The sequence below is a fragment of the Grampus griseus genome, assembly GCF_964374135.1.
Source record: "Grampus griseus genome assembly, chromosome: 15".
NCBI lineage: Eukaryota > Metazoa > Chordata > Mammalia > Artiodactyla > Delphinidae > Grampus > Grampus griseus.
The window spans coordinates 84,436,037-84,454,014 of NC_139009.1; the positions used below are offsets into that span (position 1 = coordinate 84,436,037).

At 39.8% G+C, this 17,978-nt stretch overlaps 1 protein-coding gene across 2 annotated transcripts in view; it reads left to right on the forward strand.

Annotated features, from left to right (window-relative positions):
* The window catches only part of TMEM182 (transmembrane protein 182), a 49,761-nt gene extending 36,514 nt beyond the window's left edge, over positions 1 to 13,247 (forward strand). For both annotated transcript variants that reach the window (XM_082672032.1, XM_082672030.1), the window contains one exon: positions 10,881 to 13,247. In XM_082672032.1, the coding sequence (XP_082528158.1) occupies positions 10,881 to 11,101 (221 nt within the window). In that variant the 3' untranslated portion in view covers positions 11,102 to 13,247. The remainder of the gene's footprint in view (positions 1 to 10,880) is intronic.
* Positions 13,248 to 17,978: the final 4,731 nt, after the last annotated feature.

Sequence of the window (17,978 nt, forward strand, 5' to 3'; positions counted from 1 at the left end):
TTTCTTTCTCAGATAGTTCTTTGAGCATTTATTTCTCTCCATGTTGCTTATTGGTTGAAATATGTGTAACAGGCTGTTAGAATCAGACTTGTCCAGACTTGGTTTTGAATAGGAACCGATATGGTAAGCACAGGTACACCTTGGAGATACTGTGCGTTTGCTTCCAGACCCACTATGCTGTAATTGATTAGTGTGCAATAGCGTTATGTCTAAAAAATGTATGGACCCTAATTAAAAAAGACTTCATTGTTAAACAGTGCTAACCATCATCTGAGTCTTCAGCAAGTTGTAATCTTTTTGTAATAGTAACATCAAAGGTTACTGATTCCAGATCACCCTAACAAATATAATAATGAAAAAGGTTGAAATAGTGTGAGGATTACCAAAGTGTGACACAGAGACATGAAATGAACAAATGCTGTTGGGAAATGGCACCAACAGACTTGCTTGAAAGCAGCGTTGCCACAAACCTTCAATTTATTAAAAAGTGCAGCATCTGAGAAGCGCGATAAAGCAAAATGCGATAAAACCCGGTCTGCCTGTATGTGGCACTAAAGTGAGGACACAAGTTCCCAGAGGAAGAATTCAAAAGGGACACGTCACACCCAGTCCCGTGAGTTTCCAGTGTCTCAACCAGATGAAGGCTGTGGGAAGGAGGGGGAGTGCGAGGGGAGAGAGGAGAGCCACAGCTGGCTCGTTCCTGTGAGTCCCCACCCTAGCCTGAGCTTGTTACACCGTCCTTGCTGGAGACAGTCTGGTTCCTGGTTGACTCCTACCCAGATGAGTCGAGGTGTGAGAGGCTTGCTCAGTAATAGCTTTGGTGGAACTTTTCTGAAGACTTGACTAAATGCTCCCCACCCCCTTTAACAATGTATCTGAGCTGTTTTTCTTTTCTTTTTTAAAAAATTTTATTTATTTATTTTTGGCTGCGTTGGGTCTTCGTTGCTGCGCACGGGCTTTCTCTAGTTGCGGCGAGCGGGGGCTACTCTTCATTGCAGTGCATGGGCTTCTCATTGCACTGGCTTCTCTTGTTGCGGAGCACGGGCTCTAGGCACTCGGGCTTCAGTAGTTGTGGTACGTGGGCTCAGTAGTTGTGGCTCATGGGCTCTAGAGCACAGGCTCAGTAGTTGTGGTGCACGGGCTTAGTTGCTCCGCGGCACATGGGATCTTCCCGGACCAGGGCTTGAGCCCGTGTCCCCTGCATTGGCAGGCGGATTCTTAACCACTGCGCCACCAGGGAAGCCCTGAGCTGTTTTTCTGAGAGCTAGAGCAACAGGCCTGGCAAATGAATGCTTTCACTCACATGACATATTACTACGGGGTATAATTAATCTCCACCCTGAAAGGGAGTCTTCAGATGTGTTGGGTGACCAGACTTTCTGGCCTACAAACAGGATCTCTGGTTTGGAATTAATTTGCCGTGGTGGAAGGGCAGAATGAGCTTCCATCTGCTTCATTCTCCTTTTCCAAAGTACGTGTACCATTAACATCTACTATTTACCCAGTACTGTTAAGGCATTTAGTTTGTTTGCAAATATTCTGTTTCATTCCTCACCCTTCCCCCAAACTGTCACTTTGCTCTTTGTTTCCTTTACTAGATTATGTTATGCATTTTCTGAGGCCTTTTTTTTCTCTATACTTTCTCGTGTAGAAGAGAAGCACACGGAGTACAGATTCATCTGAATGATCAGATCAACATAGGCTGGGTTTGTCCTAGGAAGAATTTTTGCTTCCTGTAACGCAGGGGCTGTCGAGGAGGGGCGGGAGGTTTGCTTGACTGGGCAGTGGAAAAAGAAAACGTCCTTAATATGAATAAGCCCCAGTTTGGGTTCACCTGATGTTCTTTCCAGAATGTGCCCTAGTGGGGCTGTGAGGTGGCGTGTGCCACCTGGTGGAGAATTCCAGCGAGACACTGGCAGACACATGTGAAGCGACCTTTCCTTCAGAACGGGAAGGCCCCATGGCAAGTTTATTCTCTTGCCTCTTGGCCAGCCCTGAAATAGCCTAGTCACATGAGAAGCTCTGACGCTTTAGAAGATTTCAGAGAACAACATTTCTAGCCGTAGCACGAGCTCATGCCAAAGCCTGACAGTGAAAGTAGCCAGTGCTCCTCATGCGCTAGCCCTGTTCCACGCATCTTGCTGAGTACTTCGCCTCCGTTAATTCCTCGTGACTGCTCTCTGCGGTGGGCACTTGAATTATCTCTGTTTTACCAATGAAGAAACGGAGACACAGAGAAGTAAAAAACTTGCTCAGTGGTACTCAGCTGGTAAAGTTTAAAGTTTTCTGGACAGTAAACCTAGAAGCAGGGCAGACAGATTCCACACCTGTGGTCTTCAACCACTAAATACTTCCTGAAACTCAGTTACCATCAGTAGACACTTCCTTGGCATTAAATGAAACTGCTTTTCAGATTAAGCCCCTAACTATTTGTAGGGATGGATATAACCTCATGATCATTCTCTGTCAATAATTGTTTCTCAAGAGAGTGCAGAGTATTGAATATATAGGATGTTTAATGCCTAAAATTATTATACCAATCTAAGAAAGTAATAAATACTTGAAAAATCTGATAGATGATAGATATTACGTAGGTTTGGTTGACTAAATAAAACATGAGGCCAGAAAATGAAAGGGAAGAGGCAACTCATGTATTTGGGAAGTAGTATGAGGAGGTGAGGGCAGCAATGAATATTTGGAAATCAGATAAATGTAATGAAAATGTATAGTCGTGAAGTTATAACTGTTTAAGTTATTCAGGCCATCTCAGAAAATTGGGGAAAAATCAGTGGAAAGTGAGTCAGAAAATGAAGAGTGGAGATAAGCAAAGAATGTTGACGGTTGATCATTGTGCATTGGTAGTTTTACAATTTCTGAAATATGATATGTAAAAGCGAGCATAATTGAATTATAAGAGAAGGCAATGTGTATTAATTTAAAGAACAAGCTGTTACATAAATACAATTTAAATTATTTTTAAGAACTTCTAGTTTATTTTATCAGAAAAGCTAATTTTTTAATGAATGAAATATGTACTATATGCAAGACTGCTTTGGAAGTATATTACAATATAATAACAAGTATTACTCTTTAGAAAATGTAGAATTGGTAAATTTTCCTTTCCCCATTATATAATGATTAGGAAAAAAACCAGGTATACGTTTAGACTTTGGATGGACCTGTGAGAGTAGATTCAGCCTGCACTAATGCTCGTGTTTCCTCCTCTGGAATGACACATAGGGCTTCTTAGAAGTTGAGAAACGCCTCAAACACTGCAATTTTTAAGATTCCTAACATATTAAAAGTTAACACATGTCAAGATTCATTTTCATATATTGTGGAATTTTTAAAATGTTTACATTTGATAAGTCAACGCTCCATGCTTTTAAAATACATACATAAAGGTAGTGGCCCTACACATGACAATTTTCAGATATTATCCAAAGTCTTGTATGAGAATTGGGCTCAAATCAGATAATCCTAATGGACCCCAATGTCATCCATATCGTGAGGGGGCACATATTCCATCCCCAAAGGTCAAATCCCTTGCCAGTTCTCAAGGGAGATATCTAAATTTTATCCACTGACTTAAAGCCCAGAGATTCTCTTTAAATACCTGAGGAGCAACTCTCTTTCCAAAGGAGTCCCAGAAAAAACCAGTTCATGGACGGTAGTCTGGTTCCTAGGTTGGGGACCACTTCACAGGGGTTCATTTTATAATGAAACTTCATAACATTCATATTTATGTCGTATTTTATATGTTTCAAATAATACATCATGAAAGTTTTAAAAAATTAGGGGATTGAAAACAACCGGTTACAGAAAAGCCCTGTGCTTTAGGCACCTGGAGAGCTTAGCCTCTTCGTGAGCACTAGCGCATGACTGTCGAAAGTTTTGTTGGAAAAATTGATGTTTGAGGAGGAGAATGTCAGAATAACAACTGTGCCCTCGGTAGGGCTTCGTGGGCCTGCTCGGGGTGTGGGGGGAGTCTGGGCAGCTGCGCTCTAGGTCACCGCTGGAACATCGGTAAGCCCGGCGCCATTTTCTCTCTTGGGAAGAAGATCATGTTTTGTAAAAAGGTGGTTTTTTTGCCAATTTTTTTTCAAAACCATTTGCCTAAGGAAATGCTATTCATCCTTGCAAAACTCAATGTTATTTTCATAGGAGCTTAATTCATAATAGCCAAAACCTAGAAAGAGTCCAAATGTTCGCCAATAGATGAGTGGATACCACGGGATGAATTGGTAGGTTCATACGGTGGAATCCCGCTCAGCCATAAGGAGTAAACTGCTAACACAAGCAACAACATGGATGGATTCTCAGTCATTATGTTGGGAAAAAACAGCCAGAGACAAAAGATGGCATGCTGCTATGATGTCATTTCTATCAAGTTCTAAGGGCAACACTACGCTATAGTGATAGATGCTTTCGGTGGGTGGGTGGTGCATGAAGACCCTCTCTGGAGGGACAGTGATGCATACGTTCTATTTTTAACGGGTTGTGGCTACACTGATGTTTAGATTTACCAAAACTCATCAAACTATACACTTAAAATCCATACATTTTGCTCTATTTAACTTATACCTCAATTAAAAGGCTGAGAAATAATGAGAAACAGTAAACAATAAATACATGGAATGCTTTTTACCCATTAGAAAAACCTTCAGACCATTGGAGCTTAACATTATACCTTCAGACATTAATACGGGCTAATGTAAGAAATGTTTGTATGAAGACTGTTGGTGTCTCTTCCTCAAAAACTCCTTGTGGGGATGTTGTCAGTTATGTCCTTCAGTGCTCCTATGCAGATCTGCAGACTGCATTTTTTATATATTTCTTCATGAATTGCTATGATTCCTTTTAGAAAATGATAGTAAATACATAGCTTATCAAGTGTCCTTTTTGTTCTTTCTTCTGAGCACGTCAGATCTAGGCTTACCATTCCATGAATGCTGCTGTCCTTAGCATTCTTACCCACACTCCAGATTTTTTTTCTTTACTTCTATACTTAGGATGAACTCTTGCCCTGCCTTCCAGGCAGCTCCACCTGGAGAAGTAACCTAGTCTCCTGCTGCCTCCTTGGAATAGTTTCCATATTGTAGGATATTTTGGAATGTCTTCAACCTAATGTGTCACACCTGCTATCAGGGTTTCAGTTTGAGTTATGCCACAGGCTAAACTTTTGATCTCGGTAGACAATTAACTACTGCAGACCTCATTTCCATCCTCTGAAAATAGACACGATGAGTAAGCTGGTGTTATCATCCCTAAAATGTTATGAAGCTTACTTTCTAGTTCTATATAGATGCCCTTGCTGAAAATTGCCCTGTCTCCCCAGTGTGTATGTCCTCTGAACAGAGAAAAGATGAGTTATCCTGATTCTAATTTAGTATTCACTATAACTTCCTTCATGAAGCATTTTTTTTTGACTGTGGAATTCCGCAGCCTTTCCTATGGCCACTGAAAGCCAAAATGAGTTTCCACTGAATATGTGTGGAGGCAAAGAGGCCAGTGAATCATCTGGAATTTATGATTCTTCCCCAAGTAACCAATAACTGTCCATAATTCAATCTGTTTAAGTACATTTCAAAGGCAATTCAGTTACATCTAAGCAGCTAAAGATCAAGTTTATTGTTTTTCAGTAACTCCAAAAGGCTTTTTTTTTTTTTTTTTAAATATAGGTATATGTACTTCTAGGCAAGAATATAGGGGTTTGGCATTTGCCTGTCTTTTGAAGAAGAAAGTTTTCATTTCTGTGGCTAGCTTTTCCCTAGGAATGCATTTTAAAATCCAGTTTTTATAATACAGTATAAAAGATCTTTCTAGGGAAATCCCTAGATTTCCCTGGCTGTCCAGTAGTTAAGACTCCACGCTTCCAGTGCAGGCGGCATGGGCTCCATCCCTGGTCTGGGCACTAAGGATCCCGCAGGCCCTGTGGCAGCGGCCAATAAATAAATAAATAAATAAATAAATAAATGATCTTTTTAGTATGCTTTCTTTTCTGTTCTTGTATCTGGAATATTGAAGACGTGCAGTTTTATTTCTCAGTCTGTGACTTGGCGTTGGGGAAATCCTTTTGGTTTTATTTCCATGTTTTTTATCATTAGCAATTGCGTCCCTAATTTGTGACTGAATTTTATGTGATCTTTGTTTCAAAAAATGTTTTCCAAATTGAATGTATGACATTTGTGAGAGAAACTGTGCAAAAATCATAAGCTTGAATGGCTCTTCCCCACACTGCCAATAAAAGAGACCCAACATGTTCTTGATGTGACAATTATTCGTCCATTGTTTCATTGTGATCACAACTCTCCGTGGGCTTTGGGACCATATTTTGATTATGCCTCCATTGAGCAATTTTATGAATTTTTGTTGGACTTCAAAAGATATAAATTTATAAAATTCAATAGGAAATAAATTATGCTTTTAAAATGTGTGACCTAATTTAAATATAACTTCATTTAAAACAAATTACTACCTGAATATTAGCAATATTTTCTATTCCTGCTAAAATCACCATGGCAAGTGGGTTTGAAATGTAACTCACTTGTCACTCAAGACAGTTACTGCTTATGTTTTTATGAATGAAGGTCTTAAGATATCAAGGGAAAAACATGAAGATTTTTCCATAGTATTGGTATTGCCCCAGAGGAGACTCTTCACTTGGTAGGTGGACCAAATCAATAATACTACTTTTCATTAATAGTCACGATATTCCACAGAAAGGAGATGTATCTTTCTGGGTGTGTGAAAGAAACACACGCATACTCTCCTCCCACCGCAACATATACACTCTCCAACACACGCAGCCACAGACTTCCCCCACACGTTTTTTTTTTTGAGTAATTCATTTTGTTTCTTGTTTTGAAATATTTTCAGACTTACACAGAAATTGTAAGTTCCTTCACCCAGAGACTCCATTCAAATTTTGCTAATTTTCCCAATAACGTCTTTAATAGCAAAAGAATCCAGTCTTGGAACATGCTTTGCATTTAGATGTGTCATGTGAGTATCCATCAAACCAGAATAAATCCTTCCTTGACCTTCATGAGCTTGGCTCTTTTGAAGAGTACAGGCCTGTGATTTTCTAGAATGTTCCTGAATTGATTTGTCAGATGCTTCCTCATGATTGGATTTAGGCTCTTCATTTTTTCGCTGCAGTATCATAGCAGTGATGCCGTGTTCTCATTGAATCTCATGAGGTGGTGAGTGACATCAGTTTGTCATGTCCTTGGTGATATTAACTTTGATCACTTGAGTAAGGTGGGATTTGCCAGGTTTCTTTAGTGTGAAGTTACTATTTTTTCTTTATGACTAATATGTGTTTTGTGGGAAAAGACTTTGAGCCTGTGTAAATATTTATTTCTCATCTAAATTTCATCCACTAGTTTTAGTATCTGTTTTTGCTTCTTGCCTGAATTAATTATGACTTAAATGATTGCCAAATGGTGGTTTCTAATTCAGCTATTCCTTCTACATTTATAAGTTAGCATTCTGAATGAAAGGCATTCCCTTCTCCCCACTTATTTATTCACTCGCTTATTTATATCTGTGTGGGCTCATGTATTCCTGTTTCATTTGATGAGATGTAATGGGCCTCTATCACTATTTGTTTGATAATCAAATGTTCTCAGAATTGGCTAGCAGAAGCCCCATGATCTGGCTTCTGAAATGCCCACATTATTCTCTGAGCACATCTGTACTTTTTTGGTGTAACATGATGTTCCAGATTCGTGTGGTACTTCCTGTCCCAGCCTGGACTCAACTATTCCTTAGAGATGTCCTAATTCCTGGTATTTAGAAGCCAAGGTCTGGACACTTGGTGTCCTCCATGCTACTGGGGATTTGTTGCTCCCAGACCCTCTCAGGAAGCAGAGCCAGAAAATACATCTAGGTACATACACGCACAGAGGTGTATTTTAAAACAAACATATACTTTTACTTCTATATTCATTCATTCATCTATCTAAAGCCATAAATTCACACTGATATATTCAATTCTTAAAAAAACACCATAAAGTTCATTCTAGCTTTCCCCCATTTCAAATTTGTAACTCCCTTTTCAGGCAGTGAAGAACTTGACTCCAATTAACCTCAATATATGTATGTATTTGAATGGTCTAGCTATAAGTACCAGTCTCCTGACTCTTAGCCCCTTACTTCATGCAGGCCCCCATCATCCACTTTTGCTGCCGTAGTAGCTGAACCATTGGCCTTTGGTATAGTTTCTCCATGTTTGTTAGTTCATTTTCCTTCTGTTTATCTGTCAGTCTTTACCTACACACACACACACACACACACACACACACACACACACACAAACACAAACACACATGTATACATATAAAACGCTGGCAATTTAACGGGTAGGGAAAGTAGGGAAGTACTGTTTTACTCCATGGGTATAATCATAGGCTGATCTGATAGGAATTAAATGGACTATATCTCCAACTAGTGAACAAGTTAAAAAGTTGTAGTGATAGAAACAACTATTATTCATTGCTTTCAGGCTGTAATTGCTCTTCAAGTAACAGCAATAATTAAATATAAGTTAATTCTTCCTTATTAAGAATCATCTACATGATGTCCTGCAATACTTTCAAAAAATACTCTAAATTCAGTAATGGGTTTTACAATTTTTGAAGAAAAGGTGTATAAATCTACTGGTTTTTCATAAAGTAAATTTTTAAAAATGAAAACACCTGAAAGCACAAGAGATTCACATGATGTAAGGAAGAGTAAAAAGAACAGGGGGCTTCCCTGGTGGCGCAGTGGTTGAGAATCTGTCTGCCAATGCAGGGGACACGGGTTCGAGCCGTGGTCTGGGAAGATCCCACATGCCGCGGAGCAACTAGGCCCGTGAGCCACAACTACTGAGCCTGCGCGTCTGGAGCCTGCGCTCCGCAACGAGAGAGGCCGTGATAGTGAGAGGCCCGCGCACCACAATGAAGAGCGGTCCCCCGCTTGCCACAACTAGAGAAAGCCCTCTCACAGAAACGAAGACCCAACACAGCCAAAAATAAAAATAAATAAATTAATTAAAAAAAAACATATCAACAAATAATAAAAAAAGGTTCGCAATGTGTTGGCATAAGGCAAATGGTATGCAAATAACCAAGCCAAACCTTTACATTAGCAGAGCATACTGTCTGTATATTTTCTGAAAAAATGTTTTGAAATGCTCAGAGTTGCTAGACAACACATGGCCTCACCATATTGTTGTCAAAATCTGAGGCACGGCTCGGCTCTGTGAGGAGTTTGCTCGCGGGCTATGGCTTTACTATGTTTCTGTGATGCAGTTGTCGTTCAGTGGTTAAATTGCTCTATTCTGTGCTCCGGTATTTGCATTTACATTACAGACAACACAGTGAAGGATGGTTCTTATTAGTGAAGCATCTACAATTGATTCTTCACAGCTTTGTAGTTTGTATCATGATTAGGAGAAAGTTTCAGCTCTGATGCTGACATACTTCAACATATGTATGGGCCCTTCTTCCGTGTTTACTTGTCAAGATTCTTTATGAAATTGATGACGCAAGAGGGAGAGGACATCCTAAATGCTGTAGGAGCACAATTAACCCCAGAAGAGTGATTGATGGCTAGGTTTGTAAAAGCAACTCCCTCCTGCCCACGTTCCCCAGCCTCTGCTTCTGATCACAGGGTGGTGTTTGCCTTCTAGACAGAATATCAATTAGGATATGGAGATTTTATACCTGATGGTTCAGTTAGTTAATTCAGAGAGTACAGTAGATCCTTGACAAGTTTGGATTGAACTTTTGGACAAATTGCAAGTGTCCTTAAGTATATGCTGCTTTGGGGCAAATTCGTGTGCGGGGACCTCACTCACTAGTGGATCAGCTTAGCAGGCTCTTCTGAATCTGCAGCTCAGTGCAGTGGTATCGCCTCCTTCTGTTGCTACAATAACAGTCACATGGAAAAGCATATGCTTAGTAGTATTCTCAAATTTTAGCACTCATAAAGCCCTTCTGTCATATTGCTTGTTAAGGTCAAGGGTCCAACACCGTGGTACTTCTCTACCCTTATAATTCCAACAATATTTTTGAATAGGTAGATTGCAGTTACATTGAAATGGTTGATAAATTATCTTGCCTTCTAGTTAGTGGTTAAGCATTTTCCATCCCTCCCTCCCTCCTTCCCTCCTTTCTTTCTTCCTTCCTTTCTTTTGTTTAATAAGCCTCTTGATCTCAAACCTGAGGTTTTATATTCCACAGAATGTTTCTTAAAGAGTCATGTATATTCTTTTACATTAGTTCAGTGCTTCCATCTCTGTTCTGGTCTGGTACTTACCTTGGCTTCTGTTTTCATTGCCATATGTAACTGCAACACCAGTTAGCTGTGTTATAATAATATAACAAAAGTCAGAAATACCTGAACTGAAAATCAGCTATGAAAACTACCAGCTGAATTTGCATATACTTAAAACTGTGGGTTAATAGTACCTGTTTCACAAGTTTATTGTACATATTGAAAGAAATAATGTATAACAGTGCTTGTCACAAACGAGGCATACAGTAAAAGTGGATAAATGTTAGAAAATAAATTCCGCTAGGCAGGGATCTTTGACTCTTATAGTTCACAAGCACCTAATACAGTACCTGGCACACAGTAAGCACTCGGTAAATACATGTCATCTGTTGCCATTTTTCTTCTGCAACTATAGCCCTCACCACAGTGCTCTGAAAACTGAAGATCAATGATGTGCCTATAAAGCATACAATAAAAGGTCTGACACAAAGTAGGTGAGTTAGTTAGAATTATATTTTTATAGTTATATCATCAGGCGTATGATTGGTCTGATATAGCATTCTTGGGCAGACATCTTCAGAAAGGCTAAAGGTCTTTTGTTTTGTCCTTCTCAGGCATCCTGTTTTCCTTGGTGGTGATGCTGTATGTCATCTGGGTCCAGGCAGTGGCTGACATGGAAAGCTACAAAAACATGAAAATGAAAGACTGCTTGGATTTCACCCCTTCTGTGCTGTACGGCTGGTCATTTTTTCTGGCCCCAGCGGGGATATTTTTTTCTTTGCTAGCTGGATTACTATTTCTAGTAGTTGCACGGCATATTCAGTTACATCACTAATCAAACTGTTGCCACCAGTATTTTCTTGAGAGATTTTAAAACAGAGCATTTTTTTTTTTAATTTTCTCTCTGTGATCCTGGCATAGAATGAGTTGATGTAACTTTTTAGTTGCTATGTGAATTATCCATTTTACTTGGGATCTTCTCTAATAAGAGGGTCCTAGAATCTCTCCAGACTCCATCTTGCTTCCATCTTATCTAAGTGCTCTCAAGAATCTAGTTTTTTAGGGAACAGGTAACATGGGCCTTCCCTTCACTGCACTTGTTAGAGTTTGCGGGTAACAAAGGCCTGGCAGTAGCAGAAAACAGTCACCAGGGGCAAATCATGATTTGAGTTAAGCGTCCTCCTTGGCATTCACTTCTGCTGCTCTTAAAAAAATCCTTTGGAATCCCATATCTGATAAGAGGTTAATATCCAGAATATATTAAGAACTCCTACAGCTTAACAACAGTAACAGCAGCAACAACAAAGCAAATACCAGATTTAAAAAGGGGCAAAGGACCCGAGCGGGTGTTTCTCCAAAGATGATGTGCAAATGGCCAAAAAAAAAAGTCCTTTGGAGATTAATTAAGAGCAACAAACAAATGTTGTCAGAGAATTTACTCCATTTCTTCTCCACACACATAAATATCCACATACACATGTACTGACACCTGCGAGCAGATTATTCATTATTTAAAAATAGACAGCAGTTGTTCTTGTAGCAGGGGCTGCGTGAACTCACCAGTTACAACGGGTCACAACAGAAACAACATGTACTTATTCCACTTCCTTACGAAAAACAAGTTTGGTTATGTAACGTATTCACTTAATTGTGCATGCTTACATAAATCTTAAACTATATTTAAAAGAAGCAAATCTGTACACCAAATCACATACAATGAAGATTGGATTTTTATGAACTTAAAGTGGGTTAATTGTATATGTAATATGGTTGAAAACATGTAAAAACCAAGCGCCTTCACTTTGTACATAATTCTATCCGATATTTTTAGATTTCGTTTAAAAATTATATTGCTAATATGTTCAGCATGTGAAAATTTATTGATGAAATGTACTTTTAATATGCACTCAACTCTAAACTTTCGAAATACTTCCAGATGAGGGTGATAACAGCCTTGCTTTATTAAAGACCGTGAAATGTGAACTTTTCCCAAGATCTTATGGGTTATAGTTCTGATCATTTGATTCCCTTAACTGTCGTCTCTCCCTGTCTTCAGCTTTGCAGCAGGTATGTTAACATTTACAGATCTGCTATTTCCTTTAACCTCTTGGAAGATAACGTTTTGGGGATGGTTGTGGGAATTATTCTTTATTATTCACTAGAGTAGACATTTTGCATATCAAAGATTTTTGTTTGGCACTAATTTTGATTGAAATCAAATCCATCTGAGAAGCCTAGGTCGTATTTGCATTTTGGAAGCCTCCTGACAGAGGAGTTCCCTGTTAGTGAAGGAACAGAGGCCCTGCGTGGTGTGCGGACTGTGTTTCAGGCACAGCATTTTACTCCGCAGCTGTTTGAATACCGAGGGCCTGACTCGGAGGCACATTAAAGGGTGACCACCTAGAAGCCGCTGTAGGATAGAGGCATTGTGGCTTTCACTCTGGGCTCCCATGATGGGGAGATTGCCTGAATCTTCTCTGCACATCTTGTACTTTCCACTAAACCTTGTTTCAGTGAGAGGGCGCTCTGGGGGAGGAGCGAAGATCTGAGGTATCTGCAGATCACCAGGGCATTTTAGGGGTTAGTGACAGGGCTTGCGTGTTTAAAAAAAAAAAAAAAAGACTTCAGGGCCTTAACTGGTCTCTCAAGCCGTTTCAGTTTTATCATAAATGTTTTCCTGGTCCTTTCCTTTGTCTTTCTCTGTTTCATTTTTATATTGCTTCATTTATTTCTTTGCTTTTGGCTTGATTATTACAAAAATAATTATGGGTTCTGTTATTCACATTGACTGTGATATTAAGTTGTGGCATGCTATTAAGTTTTCCAGACGATGCTAGATGTATTTGCTTAGTTCATGTCATCTGTAAATACAATTCCTTTTTGTAGAACTTTGGAATGGAGCCTTTTTCTATGTATTATACATCATTTAAATTTCACATGCAAGCTGCTTTTAGTAAAGGTTTGAATATTTGTAGTTTTCAGATGGTTACTCTTACTTTCTAATACTTACGCGACTACCGTTTATTTATCTTAAGGCAATTGGCTGAATATCTGATGTACATGACACTTTCACACAGATCAACACTTTGGAAGTGTTTCATAGGTGTAATGCATCGGTCACACGAGTTCAAACACATTTCCTGACCTATTTCACCAGCAATCCATGGAAGAAAAGAAGGTGAATTGTATTTGCCGTGTCAATGAGTAAAATATACTTAAAAATAGCAGATATATTCTCGTCACAGCCTTCTATCTCATTTGGGGTAATATGTTTCCTTTTATTTCTCTATTTGGTGTATTGATTTATTTTCAGAAGCTTTCAAATGAAGTGTTAAAAATCTTTTTAAGAGGATTGATTTTGCATCATAAAGTTTCAGTTCAACAAATAAGATATCTTTTTGGTGACACTTCTAGAAAGAGTGAGGAGAGAGGGCAGTGAGTTATGTGCTTGCACTTTGGTGAAGGCTGTGATCTCTCCACACTGTGTTTGCCCAGGGAGTTTAGTTCAGTCGTGTGGCAGGGAGCACAGGAAACGGGCTAGAAAAACCCTCCAGAGACAATGAATGAAGATGTTCCATTTGGGGTTGAGTGTAGGACTTTAAATAATACTATTAGGTGTGCTCTTACTGGTCACTGGCTGCTTTTATGACTAATCTATGAAATGTATTTACTGAATTTGAAGATTAAATCCACTTATAAGAGTATATGTATATGATGGAAGAGGTGTCAGTGTTTGGTAATTATCTAACTATCATCAACTTTGTGTGTGTGTGTATGTGTGTGTTACATGTATAAGTTTGGATAGAGTTAAAGTGAATAGTGGAAATCAGTACATTTGAGTAGCACATTTTTAAAAAATTCAGTTTCTCAGGGACAGTAACATAGTTGTTTCCCTGGTGGGCTCTACCAGGAATGGCATCTCATACGAAAGAGATGAAATAGAAACTAAATTTGTATTGATTGTCTGAAGGAGTTAAATATATGGAGACATTTTTTTGGTGACGATCAAGTATAGGCAGAGAAATTCCAACAAAACCCTAGGAATAAGGTATGTTAGATACCTTAAAAACCAAGGAGGGTGGGGAAGTAGTTAGCATCATACATATTATGATAAGCGTAAACTAAACAAAGGAACATTTAATCTGATTAGCAGGGAAAGAGGAAAGAAAGAAAAAAAAAGTTAGAGCTTAGAGCTTCTGAACTAGCCACAGCTTAGGCAAGTAGTAGGAGCTCTACCCTCAGGACCGTTACGTTCAGCCTGGGCTGGGCTGTGGACGTGGGAGTATTAGAGAGAACAAGTCGGCAATGACAGAGGAGTACAAGAGCCCCCCTCTGGCTTTCGAAGGGTCATTTTTTCCCCTCACTTGCAAAATTGAAGGGGCAATTGGATGGTTGAACTTTGTAAAATGATCCACCTCTGGTTGTAAAGAATCATACGGTATAGCTAGTAATTCTGTTGCACATGTATATGTATATATATATGTGTGAGATGTGTGTGTGTGTGTGTGTGTGTGTGTGTGTGTATGGAGAGAGGGAGTGTGTGTAGAGAGAGAGAGTGCGTTTTCTCTCAGTACCTCCGTATCCACGGGGGACTGGTTGCAGGACCCCTGCAGATACCAAAATACACGGATGCTCAGTCCCTTATATAAAATGGCATTGTATTTGCATATAGCCTATGTATATCCTCCTCTATACTTTAAATCATCTCTAGATTACTTTTAATATCTAATACAATGTAGATGCTATATAAATAGATCCCAGCATGGCAAATTCACGTTTTGTTTTTTGGAACTTCCTGACATTTTTTTCTAGCATTTTAAATCCACAGTTGAATTTGTGGGTGTGGAACTGGTGGATATAGAGGGGAGGGCTGATTATACATCAGGTATCTATAAGTAGCTACAAGGTATCTATAAGTAAGTAAATTAGAATGATTTTTAATTCTTGAAGTGATGATTTTTCTGGTTCACACAAGTGACAGCGATAGTCTAACCTGGCTGTGTGAAGTAAGTATGGTTGGAGCCATTGGCATCCTGCACTGGTCCTGAGCATTGTGCAGGTGATTTAGGGGGGAGAAGGCTCACTGCAATAAAATAAAAACTTTCAATATTCCATTCTTCTGGGAATCCAGGAGTTAATGGTTCTCCCTTTATATGGCAACTCTTTTTTTTTCTTTCCTTAGCACTTCTTTATCCACTAATTCTAACAAGAGACTCTGCCACTGTTAAAAGATTCACCAGTGTGTGCAGACAGCACTGCTATTGCAGACTCTCTAAACAAGTAGATATTTAAACAATGCAGCTTAGAGAAGAGTACAGTACAGCTTAAAGAGTAATGCTTGTTGCCTCATATTTTGCTGTGGGATATGCAAGACACTGTAAGAAATACTGGCATATTGTCTTCACCCCCCAAAAATACAAGAGACATTTTTTTCTCAAGATTTTTATGGGTATGTGTAAATATCTGGAGGGTTGTCAAACAGAAAGTTGGATTAATCTCTGTGTGTGTGTGTTTATGTGTATATACATATGTGGTATGTATGCATATGTATTTGGATACAGATTTGGAGAAAACTGTATATTTGTCAGTAGGTATACGTCTGAATACCCGTGTACCTATATACATAATATATGTGTATTTATAAAAATATTTCTACATCTATAATGTATACATGTATATATATATAAGAAATGCCTACATTTACATCATTGTTTGTGGATTTCCACATAGCTATCTGTCTCAGGCATTCCCAGGCTCTTAAGGTTTGCTGAACAGGAGGACACATGTCATCTTCATGCTATTGCATGCCTGTCCCCATGGAGGGTGAGGGGTATCGGGGAGACTCAGTGAGTGGCGTCATGGCCTCTCTCTCTTGGATCCAGGGCCTATGTGGTGATGCGTGTGCAGTGGACTATTCACTCTTACCCTGTGAAGGCCCACTCTTACCCTGTGAAGGCCCAGCAGTGACCCTGTCTTGAACATCTTCTAGCAACTGATACCTAGCAATTGATAGCTGTTGGTGAATAGTTAACAGTTATAAACTTTGCTGGATAAAAGGATTCCTTTATAAAGCAGCATGCCTTGCTGATACATTCATTCAGTCCCGCTGCAGAACATTAAGCCCAGTGGACCCCCCCATGGATTATTTATTTGGTTCACCTTAGGGAGAAGCTGATGGTGTGGTGGGGAAGGTGATAAATCTGCATCTGGAGACCTGCACTCCGATTCTGGATTTCAAACCTTTGGTTTGGAAAGTTATTCCACCTCATTTTGGTGAGTTCTTCATCTAAAATACTTACTAATTTATTCAACAGATACACACTAATTGTGTCTACACCCATAATTGTGTACACACTGTACGTGACAAATGGTGCTAGATGTTGGGTATCACTAAACAAAGCAGACATTTAATTGTCACTCTTCAAGCTGGGATTCAAGGAAGAAATATAGACAACAAACAAGTGAACAAAAAGTAACTATGAAATTATAAATTGTGATAAATCCTCTAAAGAAAAATACACAAGACGTAATGATAGATAAAACCATGACTGTTGGATAGTCCAGGAATTTCTCTCTAAGAAGAGAATTCTGAGTATTCTGATACATAAAAGACGAAGCATCCATCTGGGTGAAAAGCAGCAGTGAAAGGATTTCAGGGAGGGGAACTAGGGGCAGGAAAGGCCTGAAAGTGGAAAAGAGCTTGGCATGTTCTAGGAACAGCAAGGTGGCTTGTGTGGCTGGCATGGAAGGGAGGGTTTGTGATACAGCTGGAGAAGTAGGAAAGGCCCCATGCTTCAGAACCCTTGAGCCATTAGAGTATAGTCTGAAGGGTAAAACAAAAAACTTGCTGGTAGGTTGGCTATGGGTTGAGAGAGGGGCAAATTAAGAATCGCTTTCAGATTTCTAGCTTCAGTGAGTGAGTAGATGGAAGAGACTGGAACAGGGAAGACAGGAAGGCAAAGGCTTGGGGGAGAAAGGAATCCCTTGCTCGCTGTGATGCTGTAATAGTTGATAAGCCTGTGAAGGGTGCAAGTTGAGACGGTGGTGGATAATTGGATGTGGCCATCAGGAGCTCAGAGGAACAATCTGTGCTGGAGACTTACATTTGAGAGTCACCAGATTGAAAGCCATGGGAAAGGTGAGACCACCAGGGAGGATGGCTAAAGAGAGTGACTCTCTGTGCCCTGGGAACCCAACATCCAGAGACTGAGCCAAAGACTGAGCCTGAAGAGAGGCCAGAAATAGACATGGAAGGATGGGTGGGAAGTGATACTGAGGAAGGCCAGAGGGGTGACTGTTCTGAGAAGGGACTGCTGAGAAGATGACTAAGACGAGGAAAGAAAGGTGACCTTAGGCTGTGGAAGCGTGGAGGTTGTTTGTGACAGGGCCAGCAGAAGTCGTGGCATGGTGGTCAGAACAGAAGCCAGATTTGATTGGTAAGAGGAGTTAATGAGAGGTGAGGAAGTAGAGAAAGCTTGTTGTGCAACTTCTAAGAGAAGGTGGTCTTTGAAGGAGAGCAGTCACGGATCTGGGTGGAAGAGGGTATGAGGACCAGAGAAAGCATTCTGAAGACCTGGGAGAATGAGAGCAAGTCTGTGTGTTTTGAAAATTATCCTGTCCAAAGGGAAAGTTGATGATGTGGGAAGGCGTGGTGGCCGGAGTCAAGGAGCTGCCAGTGTGTGTGGAGGGGCAGTGCTACCTGCCGCCCCTCA